The sequence below is a fragment of the Camarhynchus parvulus genome, chromosome 5, assembly GCF_901933205.1.
Source record: "Camarhynchus parvulus chromosome 5, STF_HiC, whole genome shotgun sequence".
NCBI lineage: Eukaryota > Metazoa > Chordata > Aves > Passeriformes > Thraupidae > Camarhynchus > Camarhynchus parvulus.
In genome coordinates, this window is record NC_044575.1 from 26365896 (window position 1) to 26391887 (window position 25992).

Sequence of the window (25992 nt, forward strand, 5' to 3'; positions counted from 1 at the left end):
TACTTTCTACTTACCAGGATGGACCTCTCTTTAGGTCTTTCATGCAGAGACAAAGGTTACACCCCCCCAAAAACCCCCAACCCTCTTCACCAGAGGTTAGTCAACTCAAACAAATTTGAACTTCGCAGTGAATACTTTTCCAAAACAATGAAAAAACCCCAAAGCTCTGTTTCAATCATATTGATAAGAAATCAATTTCAAAATAACAATACAAAATACATAACACTGTTCATGAAGTGTTTTCTTTATGAACATCCTATGTATTTTTCTGGTAATCTTCATTCTGCCAGCTGGTGTTTCAGTATAATCTCATTTTTCATGCCTTAATTATACCTTATGGGTGCATTTGCATCAGGCTTTGACTGACTCTTTAAAGGAACACAAAAAGTAGCTTTTAGAAGAAAGTAATTACACAAAAATCAGTTGAAGCTTTATTGGTAGGAAATACAGCAGCTACTTAAAATGCCTTAAGAAAGGAATCTTACTCATTAAATGCTGAATAAAAATAACTACTTATGTGCTTATGCCTCCAAGAGCTTTAAGTGACAGCTTTAAAATAATGTAGTAAAGGCAAGATGAATCAGGATCCATGCAACTTTTATTTTAATAATTAGACAAATACAGGAAAATTTGCAATAATCTATCAAAACCATATCTTATCAAGAACCAGAAAGATGTTTAAAAAACATTCACATTTAATTCAGGTTATGTACAAACCAGTGTCTGTAAAAAAGAAAACAGCAAATGCTTTGAGTGTAAAAGAATTCCATTCTAGTTTGTTTCAACATTTCCAATGACCAAGTTACCACTGAGTTGCAATCACAGTGCAGACATGTTCCACAGTCTACCAAACTTGTTTCAACAGCATTGTCAGAAGTAATTTTTGAAATAAAGCATTTTGATAAGTTTTGTTGAACAGTACCATCAACCCAAAATTTCCTTCTGCATTTTAATCCTTGACTGCACTAATGGCAGAAGAGTTGTCATCTACAGGTCCAGAGTCCAGGAATCTGTATGTCTATAGGTACAGATATATATGTGTATATCCGAGAAGCACCAGCCTCCCAGGCCTGAAGTAGCCTGTGTCTGCTTTGTACATTGAGGAGATCAGCCATTTGTAGTGGAGCACAGCCCTTGATTTTTTTGGCTCAAAGAAGTCATCATCTACCCATCCAGAACTATTGTGAATACGTTGCAGTATCAAATTCTTACACCTTCAGGATGCACCTTACACAGATGACACTTGAATTTGAGTGTGACCATAATAGCCATACACAGGTGCAACAGTACCCTAAGCCTTTTGCTGTAAAACCAGCTTCCAGGGGTCTCTTTCTGGCCCTGGATTAAATCCCTCCATAAAAGGGGAAAAAAAAAAGAGACAAATGAAGTGCCTGAAATTTAAGAAAACTATTATGCCTTCTCATTTATATATTGAATTGAATCTTAGCCAAAGAAGGAGATCTATTGATATAAGTTGAATGGGGAGAGAAAGCTACTGTGATAGCCAGTTTCAAAGTATGAACACTGGAACAGCCACACAACAGCTACAAGTCCATCTGCCTGAGCACAGAAGGGATCAATCTACTCAGATTACAGCATAGTTCTTTCAGAGCTATGTGCTGTCATTAACATACTAATTTAATAATAATGGACACTCTCTCAAAAAATGTAGACTACTTATGAGAAATCTTTCAGTTACAACAATCTAACTGAGGTGAATCCTCAAATTAGATCGGTGTTTCAAGACAAAGAAAAGTGACACAACCGTCACTCTTGTGTAGTAACAACCCAAATGCAAACAAAACCTATTGGCAACTGAACCATATTTGGACCTACATTCTGAGATAATCCTTAGCTGCAAGATCTCATCTGAAACATAAGCTACCATGATTTGGCCTGAAGGCAAATCTAGAAAATTTCATCTGGTTTCTGAAGGTGTACCTAAGACCTGGTAATAAACAATGCACTTTAACATACAGCTGCTTATAAAAGCAATTTCCCTTCGAAACTTATTTTGAGATTCAAACACAAACTTGAACAGCTTCTGTGAATAAAAGTTTTATACTCTCCACCAATATAACTCTACACTAGCTCAGAAATTAACACTTCAGAATAACAGAAGCAGCGTTGGGAAGTGGAAGACTGGCAGTCTAGTGTTGGAAAGTTCTCAGCTCCTCCTTGGGTTGCACATCTAACATCCATTCAAGTATGTGAAAAGGCTTTTGTACATTTCTACATATTCTAAAGTAACTCTTAATGGAGCTGATGCTCCCCTGGTGCATGTCAAACCCAAAAAAGAAATAAGAGAGATGACTTCTGCATTTAAGTAACAACCCTTAACTGAGAGCCAGCTCAGATACAAAAATGCCAGCAATGCCAACTCCTAGCAAACCTGTTCTATACAATGGAACTATAACTGGGATGCCCAATAAGACACATGAGGGATTTTAATTTTTTAGATATAATGCTCAGGAAAAGAACAAGTTACAATGGTATAAAAACAACTCAATGTCTTGTTAAAAAACCCCCCAAACACAAAAAACAATCAAAAAATGACAATAGAAATCTCTAAGCCCCTCACCAACCAAACAGTTTTAAGTCAGACTTCATTGCAAGAAAATATGGAACAGTAATTTAAACTAGAAAACACAAACAAGTTTGACTTGAAGTCACTGTAAGCAATTTTGATATAGTTGGTTTATTAATGCTATCCACAATGAATCAGCACACAAATGAGATGAATGAAAGTACTTTAGATGAGACAAGACAATGTATTTTATGAAAATGTAAATGCTAACACTACAGTTAACAAGTCATACTGGAAAAGACATATATTACACCAAGGACAACCAAAGAAAGCCTTTCTTGGTTTTAAAGCAGATTTATACATCACAGTCTTTCTTTCTTTACTTGAGCAATGGTTGGTGAGCATCTCTTATGTTTCAGTCCTATGAATCATAGACACTAAAACAAAACCCCAGGAAAAAAAGGTAAAATGAGCTAGTGTTAGGATTTTGACAGTTGCTCCACTAGGCAAGCACTCCAGTATCAAGATGCAAGTAAAATAGAATGTCCATCTACTCCCTATGGCTCCGAAGAAAAAACATTACTTGTACACAGTAAGAATTTATGGCAAAACCAACTTCATCTCACCCATCTAATTTCCAAGCAATTATTCATAAATGAGTTCTTTCAAATGAGGAGGAAGAAATCAGTTTAGCAGTTTTAAGGTTTGAACAGACTCTTCTTATAAGAAGCTCAAAATCTCCTATCTTCTTTTCACTGATATGGAATTGCTTTTCATTTTGTCAATCACCAGTTCCTCACAAGAGTGGTAATTAAAGTGAAGAGGGTCATAAATTTTGCTCCTTAGTGACATTAAGCAATCTCTCACCTAACTTAAGCATCCTCATCAATAAAGATTGCACAAAAAATATCCTTGCCAGCCTGAGGTGTTAGCTTAGTGACCAATATTTATATTGACCAGGCCAACAGAACTCTAAACCACATTTTTGATGACCAAGGATTTCAGTGATGCAATAGAAGAGCTCCTAATAGCACTCTGATCTCTAGATCCAGCAAGCTAAACTCAGTCTGGGATTGCTGCAAACACCTACTTATTTCATAAGAATGTCAACAAGAAGGAACATCCACCAGTGATGCAGTCCGTGCTGTTAGTGACTATTTTCAAATATGGGGCTTGAAATGGTGTTCTAGCAAAATGATTTGCAAAAGCACAAAGACTTAAGTCCCCAAACTGCTTTGTAATATAGTTTATTAACCTTTTAGAATGGAGGATCCAAATTAGGGCCTTATGATCCTCTGTCAAATAATTCAGTCCAAGTCTAAACAGCTAAATAAACAGGAGCAGGTGTACAGAAGGTGCACTCCATGCTTGAGAATGCAAAGTATTAAAACTGAGAAGAGGCTCTAGTTCCATTGTGGGAAAAGAAAAAAAGTTTTAGATTTACTAAACCAAATACACTCAGGCACAGAGGCTATGAAGTCATGGAGCACTCTTAGAGTGACAATACTTTCTCCCTTTATCAAATTGCTACAAAGTCCTTTCCTGTTGCACAGTCAGGGCTCCACTGTCAGAATATCACTGCTGAAGAAGTCCAGATTGGGCTCTCTCTCTTCAAGCAGTTACAGGGACAAGCTCCATGGGATTTGTCAGCTTCCTCTGTTAACATCAAGAAGTCCTGAGCACCCTCAGTGCTGTGAAAACAATCAGCCTGTGGTAAGAGATCACATTGCTGGTGGAAGCATTAGCAATTTTCACACAGGTGGTCCTTACCAGAGATACGTATATCAGATGACCTCTGACATAACAGCACCTGGCTTAGACTGGCCGTCAGGAAGAAGCCACTTTCACACAGGAAAAATCATATGGTGCCCAGTGCAGCAGTTGTCTCAGGAAAAAAACCAAACCAAAAACCACCATTGGAGGAAGCTGTAATGATTCCGCCTTGGAATACTTCAGTCTCACTTGGGCACTGAGGGGAACCATTTCTCCTCCTCCCAGATTTGCTACAAATACCCATTTCAGAGTCATGTCTGCTAGATATAAAATTGATGGAATGCTAGCTGGTCCATGAACGGTTGCACCAAGTTATCTGTTGCAAAGTAAAAAACTAGCCCAAAGGTTATGGAGATTGGAAGAGCTGGCAAGGCCTTCTTAAAGATGGCAAGAAGCAGAAGTGTAAGGCACAAACCCTGAGGGGAAGAAAAAAAACAAAACACAAAAGACATAGGAAGAAATTAGGGAACGCTGACAAGCAAAAAATTATATAAAATACATATATGTATAAATATTAATGCTACAGGTTATGTTTTATGTCTTCCTAAATTAAAGCCTTTAGTGACAGATGTACAACCAATGAAAATCACAGCTAAAGTCCTCACCAGTTTTCAGTCTGGCCACCCAATAAAAAAGATCAAAGACAAAATGCAGCAGTTACAACTTTGTCCTTCATGAACATAAGAAACTATCCCTATTATAATTTTACATTATACTCACAATTAATATGGCTACAAAACATGCTAAAGTTGTATTCCAGTCCCCACTTGCTGTTGCAGAGGCTTTGCCAACGAGGACACTGTAGAAAATGAAGTCTCCCAAACCGAGCTTTACTCCTCCTGCAAAGTGAACATATGGCAGCATTAAGTATCAGTCTACTAATATTACATGTCAGTAACTATCGAAGAATAATACATATTTACAGTAACTATTAACAAGACTTGCTAAAAATAACATTTTATTTTCAGAATTAGTATCATTCCTGAATCAAGTGATAAACTCCTGTGAAACAAGATGGCTAAGAAACACTACATTACTCAATTAATTCACCCTTTAATTAGAATTTCCCTATTCTCCTATTTTCCTGGACATATAAATGCAGTATATAGAAACTCAGATATCTGTAATTTTATTTGTGGAGGGGTGTCCACTTTTGGTTGTCTTGTCATATTCAACAGAATATTAAAGAACAATTCCTTTGAACTGGCTGAGGGAGGGGGAAAAATAAATCCCTTGCACAAGATATATTATCTGCCAGTTAGAAACCTATAAACTGTGAAATATTCCACTGCCTTCCCAATTTTCCTAGGGAATTCTTACGCACGTAGTTCTTAAAAGCACTTGTGTGTAAGTACAGAGCATATCACAGAGGCAAAAACTCAAGACACTTAGTCCAAGATGTGAAATTTAGGAAAATTCATTCTCTCTTATTCTTTTATATAGTAATTACCACTTTAGCAACAACTCTGGAAGCACAATACTCAATTATTTCTGCAAGCACTGTTAGATTTCCTGAATGCCAGCTCACATTCTGAGTTTTTAGTCCAAGATGTTAATTAACAAGGGCCAGCATCAGGTGACCAGCTGCTTTAATTTGGCCTACTGATTACTTTCCCACCTCACTACAGTCCAGCCCAACAGTCACTCTGGAGTTCCAACAGGAACTAGGAACATCAAAACATGGGTGGATGTTTGAATAATTATGAAGGTGGGGGAGAGGGGAAAGGAAAAAAGGAGAAAATGCATTAAAAAAAAAGAAGGTAACCCTACTCTCTTTCAACAGGCCTCCAATAAAATGCCTAGAACAGTGCATTCATGAAAAGCTCTTAAGCACTAAAACACCCTTACACTGCTGAAACAGGCCTTGGATGCTCCAGACTTGTAGTAAACTAATGCTGGCTGACAAGTCTGACTGGATCATTACCACTCACTGCAGGAATACAGGAAGGAGAAAATTATTAGCCTGAGCAGACGAGAGTTTTAGTTTAAAAATTAATTGAAAGAGCCGCTTGCTAGACTTTTTGCATCACAATGTTATTTCTTTAAGCTCTGGAAATTAAAAAGGATTTGCAGTATGCTGAATTTGGACTTTTTTAGTAAGTAAATTTTAAAACTGTTCTTAAAGTAGAAGTCTCTGTATTTTTAAACAGAGGAGCACCTGATCATAAGAGGAAGCAGCTGCACCTGCTAAAATATGGCAGTATTACATGACAGGCACACTCTAATTTATTTAGAGCTTTGCATACCTAATAGCAGCTTGAACTCCAAGTGGAAATCATGAGTCTGTTAAAACAGGTATCTGAGTACTGATATCATACACTTCCCAAAGATATTTCACCTTAGCAAGATGCTGGACAAAACTAAGCAAGCCCATTGCATTCTGCATTCATTTCAGTCTCCAATCAGGTTTTAAACATTGCTTCCTACCAAGTGGATCACAGCAGTTTAATCTTGAGGCATAAAAAACCTGTTAATGACTCCATTTGCAGGCCTAAAATCCAAAAGAGGTGATACACAGCAGAACACTGCATGAAAAAGACAAAGGCTAATGCAACTGACCATGTAATGGTCTGAAAACAGCTTGTGCAACAGAAGTTTTGAGTCTGTGTATCAAACCAAAGAGCAATTTGGTCAATATTACTCACTCCTGCAACAAAATGAAATACTATCAAAAAACAACACCATTATTCCTATGAGGTACATCAGTATTCATCAGGAGCAAGTGCAACATTTCAGCTTGCTAATAGCTCCCAGAATCCTGCATGTGTGCACTCAGGATGCCTGACTGACTAGCTTCAGATTTAGTAAGCTTTTCAGACACAGTAGTCCACACTCACGTTCTTCAGGGTCTTCACTTGTTTGAGAGTTACTGGGTAGAGCCTGAACCGCAGCACGTGACTCAGGTGTTGATTCAATGGGTCCTATTCTGTTGTCCCTCTGTTGCTGCCACTCCTGACTAAAGCCACCATCATCTGCTTCAGCATCTTCATTCTGGGCCCGGCTTGCTGGAGCTAAAAGGAAGAAAGGCATTTAAGACTCCTCCAAAAATGTGCCTTCTAAAATATGAAAGTCTCTCCACATATAAGATCACAGAAGAAAAAGATAGAATGAAGTATTCCATAATACTTAGCAACATCTAACACTAGCACACACAATCACAAGACTTCCTCTCTTAGGATTTTAATATTTACTTAAACATTCCAGAGTCAATATATACTCTGCAGTCACAGCAGCTACATGCTGCACTCAAGGCATAGTATTCAGGAGTACATCCACATGAAAGTGGAAGTTCTATAGTGACCTAACAAAGATCACAATTTAAGGAATAAACTACCATCTAATATTTAATTAGCTTCTTTACTTGACACTGGCAGCTTAATTTTCCAGTAAAACAGAAAACTTTACTGAAGGTTACATATACACGGATGCCTTCAAGCATGTTATATTCAGAAACTGCACTCTGCTTTTGTAACACATATAAATAAACAAACTCCACGTTTTAAACACTATCTGCATAGCCAAAAGGGCTAGGCGTATTTCTGTCTATCACAAATATAAACGAGTTGGTACTATACTGTATCATCCCAGTTTGACAAGCAGTTGAGCTCAGTTGATGGTTTTATATTGAGTCATTTCAACACCAATATCCCAGATCCCAGAAAAATGAATGCAAGAACATTCACTGCACAATAAGTAAACAATATCTCAAGTCTTGACAGATTCATCATTCTTAATTAGGCCTCCATGCTTTCACTCTTCTACAGAACCGAGGACTCAAAAAACTGAAAGACAAGTATCCATAAACATGTATTCCAATGAAGTGACAAAGGTTTGTCAAAGCAAAGCTCACCTTGTTTATCAAAAGCAGAGTTTTTGGACTTCCGTTGGGCTTCTGGATCTTCCTCAGCCATGTTCACAAGCCATATCATTGTTGCTATCAAAGAAATGCAAATCACAACAGCATAGCTAATTTTATCTTCAGATGTATGAAATTCTGAGATAGCATCAATCCATTATTTCTCATTTTTCATGGTTTTTTTGGATACAACTATCTTTTCCAACAGGCAATTTTACTCTCATTAAAGCACAATAATATCTGGAACACAGCCAGTACTAGCAACAACACATTTACAAAAACTGGCGAATAAAATTTTATTTCTACTAGATTCTGAAAAAAAAGGCAACAGCTGTTGCCAGACAAATTACTTCTACATATAAGCTCCCTCTGCAAATCAACAATTTCTTTACTTTTTTTCCTTAATCAGTTCTTTTATCTGCAAGTAAAAAGGTCCCTAAACACTGTTACAGACTTATGTCAATTCAGAGGCAGTATCTACATCAAAGTTAATTGTTCTCTGCCTTCGCCATCACAAACAATCCTCCAATCTGGAGATAACCAAATGTTGTTACATATAAAAGGTGTTTTTTAATTCAAGCTCTCAGTGTTAACTGCTCCTCTCACAAAACAGAGTAACAGGCAGCTATGCCACATTTTACTGATGCTGTGCAAGTGTGACAGATAAAGAAAGTGCTCCCCTTTCTCCACTGTAAGCTTTCCCTGAAGTGGCCAGTCTGCAGCACACTTCCTGCTTCCAAATACAGGCCTGTCTGGAGCACCAACTGCATAATGACTTCTGATTAGCCTCTTTCACTGTTATCCACGTGACTACAAGCAGCAACATGGAACTTCAGAAACAATGGAATTATGCACTAATTGACACACAGATCACAACAGCAACTTTAATTCAATATGTTATTTTTCACAACTGCAGGGAGAAACAATTTACCAAAAAGGACAAGCCATTGAGAAAACAGTTACACAAACAAACCTCTCTAGTAATTTCTCACATTTCTTATACTAAGACACAGGTTATTTAAGGACTGAAAGCCGGTAAATATTTTCTGGAAACAACTGTTCCCTTTGACCAGGCTTAATTCACAGCCTAAGGACACAGAACTTTATCCAAAACAAGGTCTGTTACCATTCTTCCTGTTTGTGTTTTGGAACAAAACATGCTGGTTTTTATCTTGAGATGTCTCAGTCAGATGATGTTTCACATTTTTCAGTCAACAGTGAAATGAAAACTGAGGCCCAAGTAAACAGATCCAGAATTCAGCTGAAAAGCATCTTATTAAACCCAGAAAAATGAGAAGATTGCTTCAGATGAGTGGGTGATTGCAAGCTTAAAGAATAACAAAATGTACTTACAGGAGTAAATAAGTGCTGGAAAGAGAGTTTCATTTCTCTCTTGAGCTGTTTCAACTAACATACGAAGAGGACCTTTAGGACACAGGACAGCAATCAAATCTGAAAGGAAAAGCAAACGGATCTGACATCCCTGCAGACATAGTTACGTTTCTTTTCTATAACACTTGGAGAGACTTAAAGTAACAAAATTCACCCTAAGGATTTTGAAGACAGCCATTGGCCACAATTCGGTATCCTACAGCAATGCTTTTTAATATTCTCAGTTATGCAACCTGTTTTACATATTACTGTAATATGCATACAAATTTTAAAACATTATATTCCACACTTAAGATATTATGCAACTGCAAATGTACCTGTGTCTATATGCTGACCTGTGAATAATTCAAGAAAGCTACTTTGCAACTACCATCTTAGAAATACCCAAGCTTGCCTTCCATTAGGAAAGATTTTTGCAATCTAAGTTTAATGCTAAAAGAAATTTTAAGACAACAGGTGAAGCCTACTTCTTGTGAAACAGGCATATTGGGATAGAGAGCTAACATTGCTACTGCCTTTTGCACTTGTCCACTCACCATACGTCTTTAAATTAATTTGAAACTCAATCTGACACTGAAAGGAATGGCTGACTAGCCAGGAGCTTTGTGCTGCTCAGAGCAGGCCTTCTGCACCTGAGCCAACTGCTCTGGCTTCACTGCTGGTCCCACTCCAGTAAAGAAAAAAACCCCACTCCTGGGGTTGCAGGTTTTGAAAACTTACATCCCCTGTACTCAACCACATCATGGTCTTGGAACTCGATCTCGAGTAATTTTGTTTTGCTATCACTGAATAAAGGCTGAATGCTTGAAGCACTCGGATTTGTTCCAGTTGCAGGATGGGTGGAAATGGGGCGGGAGGATGGGAAGTTTTTCTTAATGTGCTTTGTGATCCATGAGCATACACACAAGGGACAATTTTCCTCTCCCTGAAGGAAGAGGACACTTAAGGAGTACACTGATGAATCAGAGCTAATCAAACCTTATCAACCCCTGCACTTACATCTGGACAGAGTCTCAGTCTTTATCATGATCAGTGACTATGAGAGCACACATTCAGCACACTTACATGCATCCAAAAAACTCAAATTAAGAGCACATCTTCACTTAACTGTAATGTTTTAATTATATCTAAGTAACTGAATTTTAGTCTTGCCTGGAAATTAAATCAGTATTTAGGATACAGTGATCCTACCAAGTGCTCAGTGCCCCCTAAAGCTTTATGGAAAAACTACAGCTAGGTCTCAGCCATCATTCTGAAAAAGAGCAGTATGCAACAAGTACAACGAATAATAATAATTTTTAAAAAAGCCAATGAAGCAGATCTCACAACCATATCCTTCTAAATATAAAATGACTTCGAGCAATGCAAACTGCTCTTAATCCTTCCTTCCTTCTTTCTCCCTATATTATAAGGTATGGATCAGATTGTTGCTTCCATGGTCACAAATTTGAGCAATTCATAGGTTGGGCAAATCTATATTTGCATGGGACTGTACAGAAACAACAAGCTCCTAAATTCTGAATGTACAAGGGATTCCAAAGATTCTTGGGGAAAATGAGAAGCTGAAAGTTCTCCACCTTCACAAAAAAGATCAAAATGGGTCTCTCTCATTTCCTTCTCTCTTGAATTACTTCAGCTCTCCTCCCCAAAGAATCTAGAGAGTCCAGGAAACATGAAAGAAGATGGGATCATACTGTAATACAGAGCCCTCAGCTGCAGAGAACCGATCTCAGTTTAGCACCATGATCTTATTTATGAAGTCTGTAATCACCTTATCTGCTACTTTGGATGATACACACACACACGTGCACAAACACATGCTTTTTTTTAAGGTCTAGTCAGATAAGTGGAAAAGTCAGGGAATAAAAGAAATTCCCACCACAGGATCTATTACTGCGCCTGGCTCCCAAACTTACCATACACTGAAATGACAGCCAGGATAAGCCATGCAGTCCATTCAGGAAGGTACTTAATGAACACCAAGGCCATGAGAGCACTGATCATAATGAGATATGCCTGCTGGAGCCGAAGAGGACCCTTCCAATGGATACAAATCATTCCCACAACACCAAAGTTCCAGATCATCAGTGCCACTGTAATGTAGTCCATGGCAACGTTATATGTCTTAAAAACCTCTCTAAAAAGAAAGGAAAATAACACAGATGGCATTTGCTTGAAACAATGGAAACAAATTACACATGCAAACTTCAGAATACCTTTTAAAAAAATTTCATATTCAATATAGTGGCAAAAATGTAAAATTCTTTCTCCAATTAATACTTAACTATTCTTCACAATAGGATAAATTTTGCCAGTATTTGCTTCACACCAACTCTTTTGCTCTTTTTAAAATTTCATTAAGGTTCTATTTCCTTCTCAATAAAAGCAGAAGCTGACAGGAAAGGATATTACTGCAAAATCAGTGATTTGATTATGCTCATAACTTTTAAAAATCAGAATAATCAGAACTTGTGAGATTATAATGGATCTTTAAAGGCAGGCAAAGATCTCTCTCTACTAACATGCTGCCTGTAGAATGCTTTGATAACTTTAAAGATACATGTTTATTCTATTATTCCCCATAAACACTGAAGTAAAAAGCTTTATTTTTGGATGAACCATGTCCCTGTCACACCAAATACTATAAACTAATTAAGAACTTCAATAAATAAAACCAAAATAGACAATGCCATCACCAAGTGACAGGTGATTTCTGCTGACTCAGGGAAGAAATGGCTGTGAAGGCTTTTTGCAGAATCTGCTGTTACCAACTCATCAAGCCACTAAGAACCCTATAATTTGCATAATACTTTCCCCCAGCAAACTTGCTGTCTGCAGCTGTCAGCTGACCTTTGAGATGTACAGTGTTAACAGGATGTCCCTTACTGCCCTCATGCATTATTGGTCTACACAACAGTCCCTCACTCTCTGAACCTCTGGGAAAAGGGAGCCAGCACTGCTGTAAGGCAGCAGGGACAGATGAAGGAACTGCCTTGTATTTCAAAAGCCATTGCTAGGGTTAGAGAAACTACTGACCACAAAAGGCATCACAGATCACTTTTAGCAAAAATCAGTGACTGAAGGGAAGACCACATTCTCCTTTCAGAGACCAAATTAAATAAGCTTCTTCAAAGAGAAGTGTTTGCCATCAAGTGGCATAAAAATATACAGAGTATAATAATTTCACGACTTAACTCTAGTTACAAACCCTGAGGAGGCTGCTCATTTCAGACAATACTGAGTATTTTGGCCAAATTTTCTTGATGCCTGGACGAGAGCATGCTTCGAAATTTGAGAAGAAAAACACTGAGTATATTTTGGTGAGACAGTAGATTCTTTTCAGCTGACTCCACCACTTCCATGCAGACAGCCTTTGGATATAGAGCTAACAAAGCCATGACGTAAACAACTGCCCTTGAGTCATATGTCAATGAAAAATTAGGTTATCAGAAGACATGTCAGCAGAACAAGCTCTCCCAGGATATGCTTATTCTGATAAGCAAGATGTGCTTATTCTGGTGATGCATGCTAGGAACACACACACCATCTGTACCTAATCAGATGCATTATAAACCTATGAATCACTCTTTCTTCTATGTGTACTCTATCAGACTATACAAAACTAAAAAATTTATTGCAATAGCTTACACACTATCATTCCTCTTAAGATTCAAGGCCTAGTTCTAAAATAAATACATACATAAAGTGATACCTGAAAAATAGCATATTAATGGTTTAGTTCACTTACCCCAGATAGATGAATGAGAAAAAGAAAAGCAGCAAAAGAGAAGAAATGATAAGCCAACCATGGATCACCTGGAGAAGAAGATATCAATACAGATGTTTTTAGACTTGCTATTTTAAATCTAGCATATATTAAAAGACTTTTAAGGTTATTTTTCCTTTTGTTTAAAGCAAGAAAATTATTTAAGATATCTCCCTCTTTGGTTGGCGCTACATTCATGTTTAGTCTATGCACATTGGCGTATTTCACTTTACACTTATGAATTTTAAGTGCTTTGTGAACTTTCAGTAGATGTTCTTCAGCTCTACTGAAAACTACTGTTTGCGTATTTTTAGGCCATTCTGATACCAGTGGCATTATAACATAGCAGAATCATCCAGCATGAACACAGATGGAAAACATGATTCACTTTTGTGCTGCTCTGATTTCAAATCATTTTCAGAATGCAGTTATAGAATTAAATGCAGGAACCCAGAAAAACCTTCAGTACTTATCTGCTGAAATGTCACTGATGAATGACTATATAAGAATTTCGATATTCTCTATCAGTCATCTACAAACACAATCCCTAATTTTGATAGGAGAGCAGACTTACATGTCCAACAATTCAATAAAGAACAGTTCACTGATGTACTCAGCAAGGCCACTCATAGATTTAAACCTGGAGATGACAGGCACTTAAACTTTGCACTAACAGAAGTGCACTCTTCTGGTATTTATTGTGCAAAGTGAGAAAACCACGACTGAAGACCCCTTTAACTCCAGTAATGTCTTAATATCTCTTAACTGAGAATGAAGATATACTTGTCCAAGTCCCAGCACAGAATCTCTTTTATAAAACCTGACCCAGTATTACAAGTAGACAGCCCATCAGAAGCAATAATCTAGAAATCAAAGCTACATAAGGAATCCTGCTTACAATAGATACAATCAGTGGAAAATTACCTGGCTAAATTTGCTATATATGTACACCAGATTAAAAGCATTCAGAAGCTGTTAAAAAAATGTGTTATCTCTTTGTCCTCTTCTTAAAGATGTGCAGTAGAACAGATCTGATGTTAAAATATTTAGCAAAAATTAGCTTAAAAGTAAAGTGCATATGCACAAAAACTAAAGGAATCACACTTATGTGATGCAACCAGGACTTTCTGACAAATCAAGAATCCAGCCCTTACAGCTAGAAATTTAGTACATCGAGTCTAATGATACATTTTTCATATGCATTTTTAAAATTTCTGGCCATTTCTGAAACATTCACTCTCCTCCCTTACACTGCTTCTCAAAAGAGGTTCAGATTTAACTTTCAACCTAACAAAACCTGTCATCTAACCTCCTAATCTAACAGACTGGCTTTTGCTAGTATGTTCTCAAAAAGACTTAAGAAATTCCCACATGCAATAAGCACAGTGCCTGTAAAGATGCTGCAGGAAAACTGCCAAAGTATCTGTCTCAGTATTTCAAACTCTCACCACTCACAGCAAGTGGGAGAAAGAACCTTTCAAAGGTGAGTATCAGTATATATTGATTCAAGCAGAACCAAATTTTTCCACAACTTGTAAAGCTACTAAGTAGGGACCTAACAAGAGTCATTTTATTCCTCTGTAAAATTAGTTGAAACTACTTTAAGAAAACAGCAAAGAAAGCTCTCTCATGATTTCTCCCTGAAGTTTTCGTATTTGTAATATAAGTTCTTAAACTTCTATCATGTGAGAAAATAAAGTGAACAGTAGTGTTTCATCCTAAAAAAAGTGAATGCTGACAGTGTCACACACCAAGGCCATAGTCCAGCAAACTTCTACACTCACCTTGCATAACTACTGTCAACAGAACTAGAGGAGGTAGATTCAAGAGCTGATCTAAGTTGGCATTTTACACACAGATATTTTCTTTATTCTCAGTATGTATCTCATTTACTATAGCATTTTTCAGATCATGGGTCTCTTTTCTTACAAGTGACTTTTCCAGAGTACTTCTTGTAAGTTTTGCTCGCTGTTTTCCTAGCAGGGTACCACAACAGGTTTTTTGCCTTCTCATTAAAGAATTTTCATTCTTTATTTAACAACAACTTTGATGCTAATTGATTGCTGGTATAAATTTGGCTTTACCTGCTACAACTTGAATAAAAATTAAGGATGAGCTGCAGGATGCAGAGAATTAAAAAGAGCTACAGCAGTCAGACTTTGGTTAGACAGAGTGAAACAATGAAGAATGCAGAGAATAATAAATTAAAAAAAAAGCTAATCAAATACAATCCCCTTCAAAGATGTTGCTTCCAGTTAGACTGAGGAGGTAGAATCAGGATCATGCTTAACATATCATGTACAAGACAACCACAGGAAACTAACCACAGTGAAGCTGAAGTAGTATTTCCTTTCTTCAAAAGAGTTTTCAGAAAAAATCTTGTCAGGATAAGCAAATTATCACTACCAGATGAAGACCTAAGGTTCTTCCATTATAAATTCCATTCTTCATAATCTGGACTACAATCTACATATAGAACTGCATGTAAAATAGAACTTTATTGCAGGTAACTGCATTTCACAGCATTCTGATACAGCAGCATAGAAATACTCTGACAGGAAATTTAAAAATAAGTTAATTATTTAGTGTAATTAGCATAAAATATAACCACAGCAAATTTATCGTATGTAATAATTCTAATTTTTAGTAGAACAATTATTTTTGTAAGGAAAATATGCTGTGCTTTAAAAGGTTAAGAAGGAAACCAGAAATGTGAAAAGCTTAGTAAAAACTAGTTGTTGCCTTCAGCACCTGAGGAGAACCAAGTGGGTACTAAGGAACCTACGTAAAGCACAGTAGTTGACTTCATTAGAATGAAGAGAATTGCAAGAACACTTTGTCAGTTCAGATGCAACACCACACTATGATAAAAGTGAAGGTCCATACGTCAAAAAACAGTATTCGACAATGTATACAGAATCAGGCAAAAATAATTTCCCCTGCCACTCCACAGATAATTTGTAAAGGGGTTTCACTCACAGACATGAAGATCAAAACCACTGTTTCCTCTCGAAAACAAAATTAAATCAAGCAAACCTTTGAATCCCACTATGTGTTTTACAACTGATTCAAGGTCCTGGCTGCATACTGAGAAGCTTTATTAGGCTAAGCCTTGTCAAATGGATCATTAAGACCAAAACAAACCAGGAATTTTCATGGACAACTCCTCCCATGCAGGTGGCACTGCAATTAATTATGCTAAGCCTGGGCTTGCCTAGATGATGTCATTACAAGATTGAAGCCTTTCACAAAGAGCCTTAGAGTCTCTGTGTTTGCCACACAAATACTGCCTGGTGTGTGCAGCCACACACACTGATGGGAGACGTCTGTATGGGGGACACAGAGGGAGAGGGGGCCCACAAAATAGGGCAAGTCTGTCCTTTGTATTTCTTGACCACAGCAAGATTTCAGTGCATGAAAATTTCAAATGAATAGAAACAATGTATTTCTAACTGACAGAACAGATGGCAGTGATAGCACTGGGCCTTTGCCTTGCTTTGTGCCAAATGAACAGAAGCCACAAAATTGAAATGGTGAATTAAATCACCAGTTCTGCTACTTTCACTCATTCATCCTTCATAAGCCTTCATTTTGTTCTATTCTCTAATTAATCTGTACTAATAAATAAAACTAGCACAGCTACTTACCTTGTAGCACCTGTATTTGTAAAGCACAACCAGGAGGATGGTCATGACGATGATAACGCTGATCATGATGGCTGCGTTAAGAATAGAATTCAGGGCTCTCTGTCCTACTGTCTCTGTCTCTTCTGTGAAAGGAGTGTAGATGCTACAAAAACAAAAAGTCAACTGAAATGACACTGAATGCATCAATGTTTTGGGTATGTGAGGCCAACAGCAAACGAAACTGCAGTAATTTTTCAATTCAGAGCTGTAAAAGCACACCTGTTTTCTACTATGGCAAAACATGAAAGGTGGCATAGTATCATATTAGGCAAACTTGAATTCCTTAGAAGACCTGCCTTTCTTACATTCTTAGATTACTACTGCTTTCTGCTTTGTAAAGCAGATAAAGCCCACAGCAGCCCACGGTTCGATAAGGCTACTCCCATGCTGTGTGTCTCTTGCCACTCTCCCACGACATCACTTGTGTGCTGACCACCGCAGTTGGAATTTCACCTATGGATCCACCATGAAAGGCTCCCGCTGTGATTTCAACAACACAATGTATGGGCTCAACTCACTCTTTTGTAAAGAAATGCAATCTCCTGGGGCAACTATTTCATTGTGGGGTGGGAAGGAGAGACAGAGAGAAAACAAATTTTTTTTTTAGTCGTAAAAAAATTACGACATGCTTATATTATACAAATATTTCAAAGCCAAACACACTCTGAATAATTTTGTCTAAATATTTTCACAGTGGAACTGATCTTTAAGGTCTATCCTAACTCTTTAACATTCTGTGATTCTATGACTTCCTGCAGTTTCTGACAGGCTCAGTATTCTTCCTCTGGCCCCCTTTCTCTCAAATTAGCTTTCACTGGAATTGGGGTTTTTTTTTGCAACATTAATATTTTACCAAAATCCCAAAAACTTCTACGGAAACATCTGCCAGGAAAGTTTCTATAACTTCACCAGAAGTGAACCTCTTGAAGTTATATTCCCCTTGCATTTGAATTTCTTCATCAAACACCATGGGCAAACCAGAACATGGCACATAGGTTACTTCATTTACAATACTTGTTTTGTTCTTTTTCCAAAACTCTTGCATTCTAGCATAGTACAAGGGAAATGGCTTTGGCTCAAGATGGTGTTTATTTTACAAATACCACACAGCATGATAAAGTATTAAAATGAGGACGAGGATTTGATTCAAGCAGTAACAACCAAGATATTATCCCCACTGGTCACCAGACAAATAACAAAAGTCAACAGTACCACAAAGAGAAGAGCCTGGTTTCTGGCAGGAATAAAACAAAACTATCTTTGGAGAAGGGAAAACGGTGGCAAGAGGAAGTTCACTGCTTGAATCAGACTCCAAAAGAAATGGAAGTTTGAAGAAAATTATCTAAGTCCACTAAAAAGACAGGGGAAAATACTGATACATACAGCTGTCCATCCTTGCGTGTATAAAAGCTGACAGACTTGATAGTTGCAACAACAACCACCATGCAAAGCGTGACAGGCACAAACAGCATAATCACATGTTTTGCCCCATATTTCAGTGTTAGCTCTTCATCTTCTTCTTCATCTTGCTCCACCACCCGCTGAATGTTGTTTTGTGGCTGCCCATTGGTCTCAGACTCGGCATTGTCATTTCTTCTGCGCTCACTATTATCATGGCGACGTCTTTCACTGTTGTCATTCTGCAACACAAAAACCAGTGTCATCAGCAACTCTCTACTATCATGAGCTTGTACGTTAAGCTAAAGATGACCCTGAGGAGGAAACATGTAAGATAATATTTACTGCCAAGAACACTTGCTACAGCAGGGATTTAAACAGTAGTAATTAACTGCATCAGAGTTATTAAAAGAATGGGAGCACAGGGTCATGTTAGAAACATTTACATTAAAAACATCAACAGTCAAAAGTAGGCTGGTGGCATCTAAGAGCCTTTCCTTTAAACAGAATTTCAAAAGATTAATAAAGGCATCTCTTTCCCTCGGTTCAAACTACAGTTGGCAAAAGGATGCATGACAGTAGATTGCCTGTAACTTGAGAAGAATAAGCTGTATTGACTCTTAAAAATAATGCCAAACATTTAGGATTCCCTCTCCATGAAAATCCCAATAAAATGCCTTCTTCCTTTACTGGGTTACTTCCACTAGAGTATACTCAAGTAAAATATATATTAAAATGGATTTTCATGAGGTATGGTGTTCTCATGTTTTTAGTAAAAATAACACAGAAATGATGATCAAACTCAGGTTATTCTCAGTCTTTAGACTGCTGTTTGATCCCAAAGTTTCAGCATGGAAAGTTAAGCATGCAGATTTTCTTCTTTCCCAAGGAAACTACTGCGACATCCTTTCACTGATACTGAAGAAATTCCATCACTCTTATCACAAGTATGAAAGAGTTTCCTGTCCTTCCTACTACTGAAACATGAAGGGTGTAACACATGAAACATCAACCATATAATTCAAACACCAAGACAGTGGTGAACTTCCAATGGAAGCAAAAGCACAAACTGGGAACATCACCTATTAGCAAGTGATCAGGCCTGCACTCCAAGCTCCTGGTAACACAAATCTTTTGCACTCTCTTCAAGAAGCAGCATGAGCAGGGGGCATTCACCTTTTATACGTTGTGTGCACATACAGAGAGCACAACAGGAGAGTGATCTATGCTTTACCTTTTCTGGACTACAAAGAAATAAAACCATTACCAGACACTCTAAACAAGCACTACAATGTGACAGTTGATATAGACCATTCATTTTTTTAGTGCATTACCGTGTCCAAAATCAGTGCTGTACTGTTCACATTCAAGAGGTTTAATATAGGAGATAAAAATATTTTTGATTCCTTACAAAATTAATCTCACTGCTTCTAAATTACTTCCTGCAGAACAGTTCTGTTTGACTAAGTGCACTAAGACAGCATTAGATTAAAATGTACAATAAACTGAAGGACGATACCTTTTGCAATACCTTTAATGTATCATTCAGTTTTCTTAACATTGATCTGGACATAGGACACTGAAAATAACCTAATGATTTTTTCCTTAAGTATTCCTACTCAGGTAGTTTTTTCCTTAAATGTGCAATGTTGAAGTCTAATTACCAGACCTCAGTAGCATTTCCAAACATAACTACTGACTTGTATCTCATTAATTCACTGCAGTTTTTTGATAAATCAATAATAATTTTAGAGATTCTCTCTAAAGAATTTTCCCAGCCCCACCCTCAGAAAAGAGAAGACGGTAAGTACACACTACTCAGAAACTCCTAGTGGGGTTTTTAAAAGCACTTAAGTGATTAAGGAGCACAAGTCCCTGGACTTTGAACTGTAAATACTGACACTGCTAAAATCCTGGTTGAAGCTTTACAACTTCCCCAACTCATGAAAAATTTGCTTTTACAAAGCAGTACAAAGTAATAATATGCACCAAATGCTCTGCCTATTCCTTCCTTTTTTTGTGGTATCCTCAGGATCAAGCTCAGCAGGGTTTCAAGATCTGTCCTCTAAGAAAATCTGTTTCACTTTTCAATAAGGAAATGGAATGTAAGAGGGAAAAAAACCCCAAAGTAAAATTGTTTGAATTAAACAATTAAAACTAGGACACAACCAGGTTTTTAGAGTCACAGTTTTAACTTTAGTTTGAATTTAGTATCATTAATTTGAAATATGCACTGAAAAAGATGCTGGGATCAAAATTATTTCTTACTAAATGAAAAATTTATTATAAATCACTTGGCATTTTGCATAAAGGCCTCACATACAGTTACTGAAAATCAGATAGAAATGGGAATAAGGGAGAATGCAAATAAAGAGGTCATGTTTAATTAATCTGAAATGCTGGCTACAACTAAACCTATTTCTGTACAGATTATAGCAGAAATGTAACATTTTTCACTTTGATAGTAAAATACTCCACTTCTCTCAGTCTACAGCAAGACAATAATAAACTTAACCATCTAAATTGCCTAAGATGATCATAAGTAACAATACACTGGAGATGAACAGAGCCTTGGAACTCTGCACAAGGTGAGCAGACCGAGTACTTTGGTTTCTGCACACTTGCCGAATGTGTAGCTTTTTCTCTGCTGTAATAACAGTCTTGCATGAGGGAGCACTTACCCCATCTCTGGAACAGAAATATATTGAAATAAGTTAAAAATCTATAGCTTCACAGAGCAGACAAAAACACCCAAAGGAAAAGCCTGATCAACTAAGCACACCACTACAAAAACCTGTTATATCAAACAAATAGAAAAATGGAAGAAATTAGACCAATATGTATCATTTTACTCCCTTCACTAGTTAGGAACAAAGATGCAATCAAAAAAGGCCTTTACATACTAAAACACAGGGCATGAAAACCAGATCAGCATCAAGAGTTACACAAGTTATTCTCTCATTTGCACTTAAAGCTAGAAAATAAGCTGTCCTTGCAGGCTACTAAAGTGTAGCTAAATGTGACATGCGTGTGCCCCACTGCTTAAAAGAACAAAGTGCACTTATATCCTACCTGATCAGTATTAAACAGAGCAGAGGCCATGGACTCTTGCTGAAGTGGAAGCAAAGGAACAGACTCTTCACTTTCCTCAGACATAGTTAAAAGTGAAAACTCTGAAGCTAAAAAGTCAGTAACACCTGTTGTAACACCGTAAGCAAATGTAAGTTACGAACTACGCGCTTTCAGGCGAATAAACAATATCAAAAGCAATGATAGTGGTTTCTTTCCCTATCAGGAAAATAGTTAATAGCAAACCCAGACCAATGCCCCTGAACCAAGAGATAAAAACACAGCATATTTGATAAGAAGTTTTTAGCTATTAAATCCAGATTTATCCATCAGGAGCAGACCACCATGCCTGACAGTGGGCATGGACTTCATCAGGTCTCACACAGACCACTGATGTTAAAAGGTCATTATGCGGTGGCAGATATTGAACACTGGGTTGAACTCTTAGTGTGTGACTAGAAGAAGAGATGGCAAATTATAGCACTTAGGGATTTCACACGCTGACTTGTTAGTCACAGAAGCTAGTACACTTAAGCAGGAGAGGACTTTTGTAGGTGTGTACAAAAACAAAGTAGATGTGTAAAGGGGAAAAACATCATTATAACTTAGTATCAAAACTACAGTTACTTAAACACGGAAAGGAAAGGCACAAGTAGCAGTTATTCATCAGTGGAGTCTGTTAGTGAGAAGAACATAGAACCCTTTGCTGGTAAGGAGCACCACCAAGTTATCTGTAAGGATGGTGAGCCCACAGCTTACTATTGAGGTCTGCCTTTTTAATCTGGCAGAAGTTTTCAATAACAATTAATCTCTCACCTGTCCAAGAGGAAAAGAAACCTTTTTCATTTCCTCTGAAGTAAAAGGAGAAGGGATGCATTAGGAAAGTTCCCACTTTTCTAATTTTTCAAATGTTTTATATTTTTATTGATAAGCATGATGCTCATCTGAGGATTTTTCAAAATTCTATTTAAACTGCTGATTGTACAGAAGACTTGAAGCAGGAATCAGAACATTCTCGAATTATTGCTATAGACAAAATTACAAGTGGCCCAGCCTCACAAAAGCATTTCTGTGCCACAAGGAAACCTGATATTCAAGAGCTATAGCAGGAACAAAGAACAGTGTGACAAGTCCAAGAGCCTGAGCACCACACCCAAGTAGACCATCTAAACCTGGTTTTTCCAAAATACATATGGTACAATGGTATAGTTTTAGCAACAAGTATGTGCTTAGGTCTTTCAAAGCAATCATATACAACTTCAGGTTTTGAGTTCCTCCTCCCCCAAAACCTCAAGAACCAGGAGAGCACCTTCAAAATTATTCACAAGTAAGACAACATAGAGCTGTTCTTCCTGCATAGGAACAGTCTTCCAGCAATAGCAGTAACAAAACCCAGGCTTCAAGCTCTACCTAGACTAAAATTAACTCTGTGACTGAGAAACCTGTGAACCAAGCAGACCACAGCCAGGGAGATGATGAGAGCTCACTAAATACTGTAAATGTCAGTGTTTGATACCCAAGTGTCTGACCCTTTTTTTTTTTCCCCTCTTGATGGCTTGGTCACTTCAACACCACTTTAAACTGGGGGAGGTCTTATTTGTACATAAAAATGAGTTTAGAACATCAGATATTTTGCAGCATATTTCTTTTGGCACAGCTTATCACCACAACAGCTCAGAAAGATAAAATGAACCCCAACAAACTATTTATTCATCCCCATTTAACTGCTAGCAGGTACTAAAATTGTTTGTTACATACGGTGTTGCTGAGGTGGGTATCAGGGAAGTTTTCTGTCAGCTGCCCATGCTGAAACTGGGGTAAATGCGCAGACAGCTCTGTCATTGGGACAGTCCTCTGGGAATCGCTTATTTCCACACAAAACGGACCTTTCTTCTTGAGATGCTGAAAAGAAAGAGATGTGTAAAAAACCTTTGTTCTTAACATGAACAGGTTTTCCCTCCCCTTCCTACTCCAGTTTCTGGAGTTCAGATATAACAAAGACAACCATTCTGTATTTAACCACGATACCAAACTATCACATCTACTAAGGTCATAAAAGGGATTTTCCAGCACAAAAATAAGGGCCTCTAAGTGTTATCAAATTGGTTCATCAGCTACAGAAATCTGTCAGCAACAAACTAATAATTTAAACAGTTCCTCGTTCCTTCTTGTGCAATAAATGAGAAGCATTGCATACTTGCTCAGAGTACAACTTCCATGTTTTATCTCAGGAGAGCACAATTGCTCCAAGTTGTTTTGTTTTGGATTGCTGATAAATTTAACAGTAATTTTCAAGGATGACTGAGTTACACTTGACTATCTAAAATCTAGACATATCCTTAACACTGTGATGCTACAAAAGTGACCTGATGCTACACAAGACAGTATTTCAGCTGAGCCTCAAGAACTAACATGCATTCAGTTCCCTTTATGTACCAGCTACATCTACATGCCACATGTATGTAACAGCTTTATATGCTCTTCCTTGAGAAAGTCAGATGAGTCAGATGAAGTTTTACTAACCTAAATAAATTTCAAGAAAAAGCCCAATGATTTTAAGAGAAAATGAGCCAGCCTAGATAAATCACAGGCTTGGTCACATAAAAAATAAATAATGAATAGACCTCAAGGGCGGAGTGCCAGTCCATCCCAAGTGGCTCCTCCCTTGTGTGAATCCCAGCACTCACCAGAACTCTTTACAGTAATTTTATTCACTAAAATGGAAGAAAACAAATCCAGGAAAAGAAAACAAGAACATTTTTCTGCTGCTTTAGTATAATCAGCTAATGTATTGAGACATCTTGAAAAATTCTTACAACAGAAGACATCATAAAGGAAAGCCTCTCACTTTTGGTAGAAGCAAGACACAAGTGCTGCAAGACAGCATTGTACCTAAAGAGAGAGCTAAGCCTATTTTCATAAACAGAACAGAAGCTGTTTCTCTATTTACAAATAAATATGTACCTAACAAGACCAGGGCACAGTGCTTACTAATTTTGGCAGCTAACTTAGTGAAGAGCCAATAGGAAGCCACACCAATTTAACAAGTCTACCGGGACCATGCAAACTGTTGGGAAAAAGAAAGTAAACGTAGTATTCACTAGAATAGTTCCCTTCCACATTTGCCATTAAAAATAAGGCACATCTAATTTAAAATGTAACTTAAATGTAAGATCAGATGAAAGTAAGTATTAATTACACTACTCCTATTTTTAAAATTTTACTCTAATTCTTTGGTTGGGCTACAGAATAAAAATAATGTTGTTTTAAGACTGCTACTGGTAGTAATTCTCACTGACAGGCCAACCACAATGGAAAAAATCGTGGACAAAATGGAAAAATTTTCAACCAGATGTGGACTATCAGAATGAGATTTTTCACACAGCAGCATGTTAAAATTCTAATTCTAATTAAATTACTATTCTATTATTCTATTCTAATTAAATTACTGGAGAGAAAACCAAAATGAAACAGCAACCACAAAATCCTACTTATAGACTGGTAAAGAAAGCCAGTACAACTCCACCAAACAAAAAACCCTCAGCTACTGATAAGCTGAGAGAATCAGAAGACAGGGAGGAGTAACTGATGGAAGAGTTGCACCAAAGTTTGAATGCCAGACCTCAAAATTTATGGTTTGTTAAAACAGTTTCTTTTGAAAATGGATTCAGGACATCTTCCCAAACAACTTTATTTTATATTTCTAATAAATAAACTTTTTATTTGAAATGTAACTATGAATGAATGAAATTTATAAATGAACTGTGTATATACAGACATAAACTAAAACTTTGCTTGTTTTACCTGAAAAGGGACTCACCAAGACACTTTTTTCCTAATGAAGCTGTTAATGTTAAAATAGCCTGTCTAAAAAAGTTCTTCCTTGCTTCCTTTCGCTCTCCTAGGTCAGAACAACAGGAGTTAAAACTGTCGCCGCCATGCGCTTACATTTAGCCTAATAAGCAGAGGTGACACGCCAAGTAAGCTGCTCGTAGAAGAGAAAGCAAAGCAAGTATCGATCAGACAAACGCGGCGCGGTTAACCCGTGCTTTCTCCTTCAAGTGAGCAACAAGAAGCAGCTGCCACCGCTCTGGGGGAACCCCCGCCACCCCGTCCTCAGCCCTGCCTCGGGCCGGAGCAGCCCCGCCGCAGCCGAGGCACAGCGGTCCCAGCCCCGGGGAGGCCTCCGCGGCGCTGAGGGTGCGGGTCAGGCCCCGGCCCGACCCCGCTCGGTGTCAGCAGCGGCCCAGGCCCGGCGCTCTGGGCAGCAGGAGAGCAGCAGGGACCCGTCCCGGCCCGTGGGTGTGTGCCGCAGGGCTCGCCGAAACACCGGGCCCGGCCCGTCCCCGGTGGCGCAGCACGCCCGGCCCCCCAGCGCCGCCCGGCCCGCCGAGCACCGCGCCCTCGCCCGCCCCGCCGGGGCTGCGCCGGACCCCACCGACGGACGGACCTGCACGGCAGCCCGGCCCCGCGCTCCGCCACCGGCTCCTCGCCGCCCGCAGCCCGGCCCGCTCGCTTCCGGCCC

The 25992-nt window shown here is 38.1% G+C and overlaps 1 protein-coding gene across 7 annotated transcripts; it reads right to left on the bottom strand.

Moving 5' to 3' along the window:
• Positions 1–580: 580 nt before the first annotated feature.
• Positions 581–25992, bottom strand: PSEN1 (presenilin 1). Of its 7 annotated transcripts, none has more exons than XM_030949249.1 (12): positions 25918–25974; positions 23226–23369; positions 21471–21509; positions 18384–18640; positions 16962–17103; positions 13297–13364; positions 11465–11685; positions 9510–9608; positions 8151–8234; positions 7138–7311; positions 5021–5139; positions 581–4716 (listed from the first exon to the last, which is right to left on the bottom strand). In XM_030949249.1, exons 2-12 carry the CDS (start codon positions 23307–23309, stop codon positions 4561–4563), a joined length of 1443 nt encoding a protein of 480 aa, XP_030805109.1. In that variant the 5' UTR covers positions 23310–23369; positions 25918–25974; the 3' UTR covers positions 581–4560. The 7 variants fall into 7 exon arrangements, with proteins under 7 accessions (XP_030805109.1, XP_030805103.1, XP_030805108.1 ...); XM_030949245.1 differs by having other exon boundaries at positions 4561–4716; positions 21471–21595; positions 25918–25992; XM_030949243.1 differs by lacking the exon at positions 21471–21509 and having other exon boundaries at positions 25918–25986.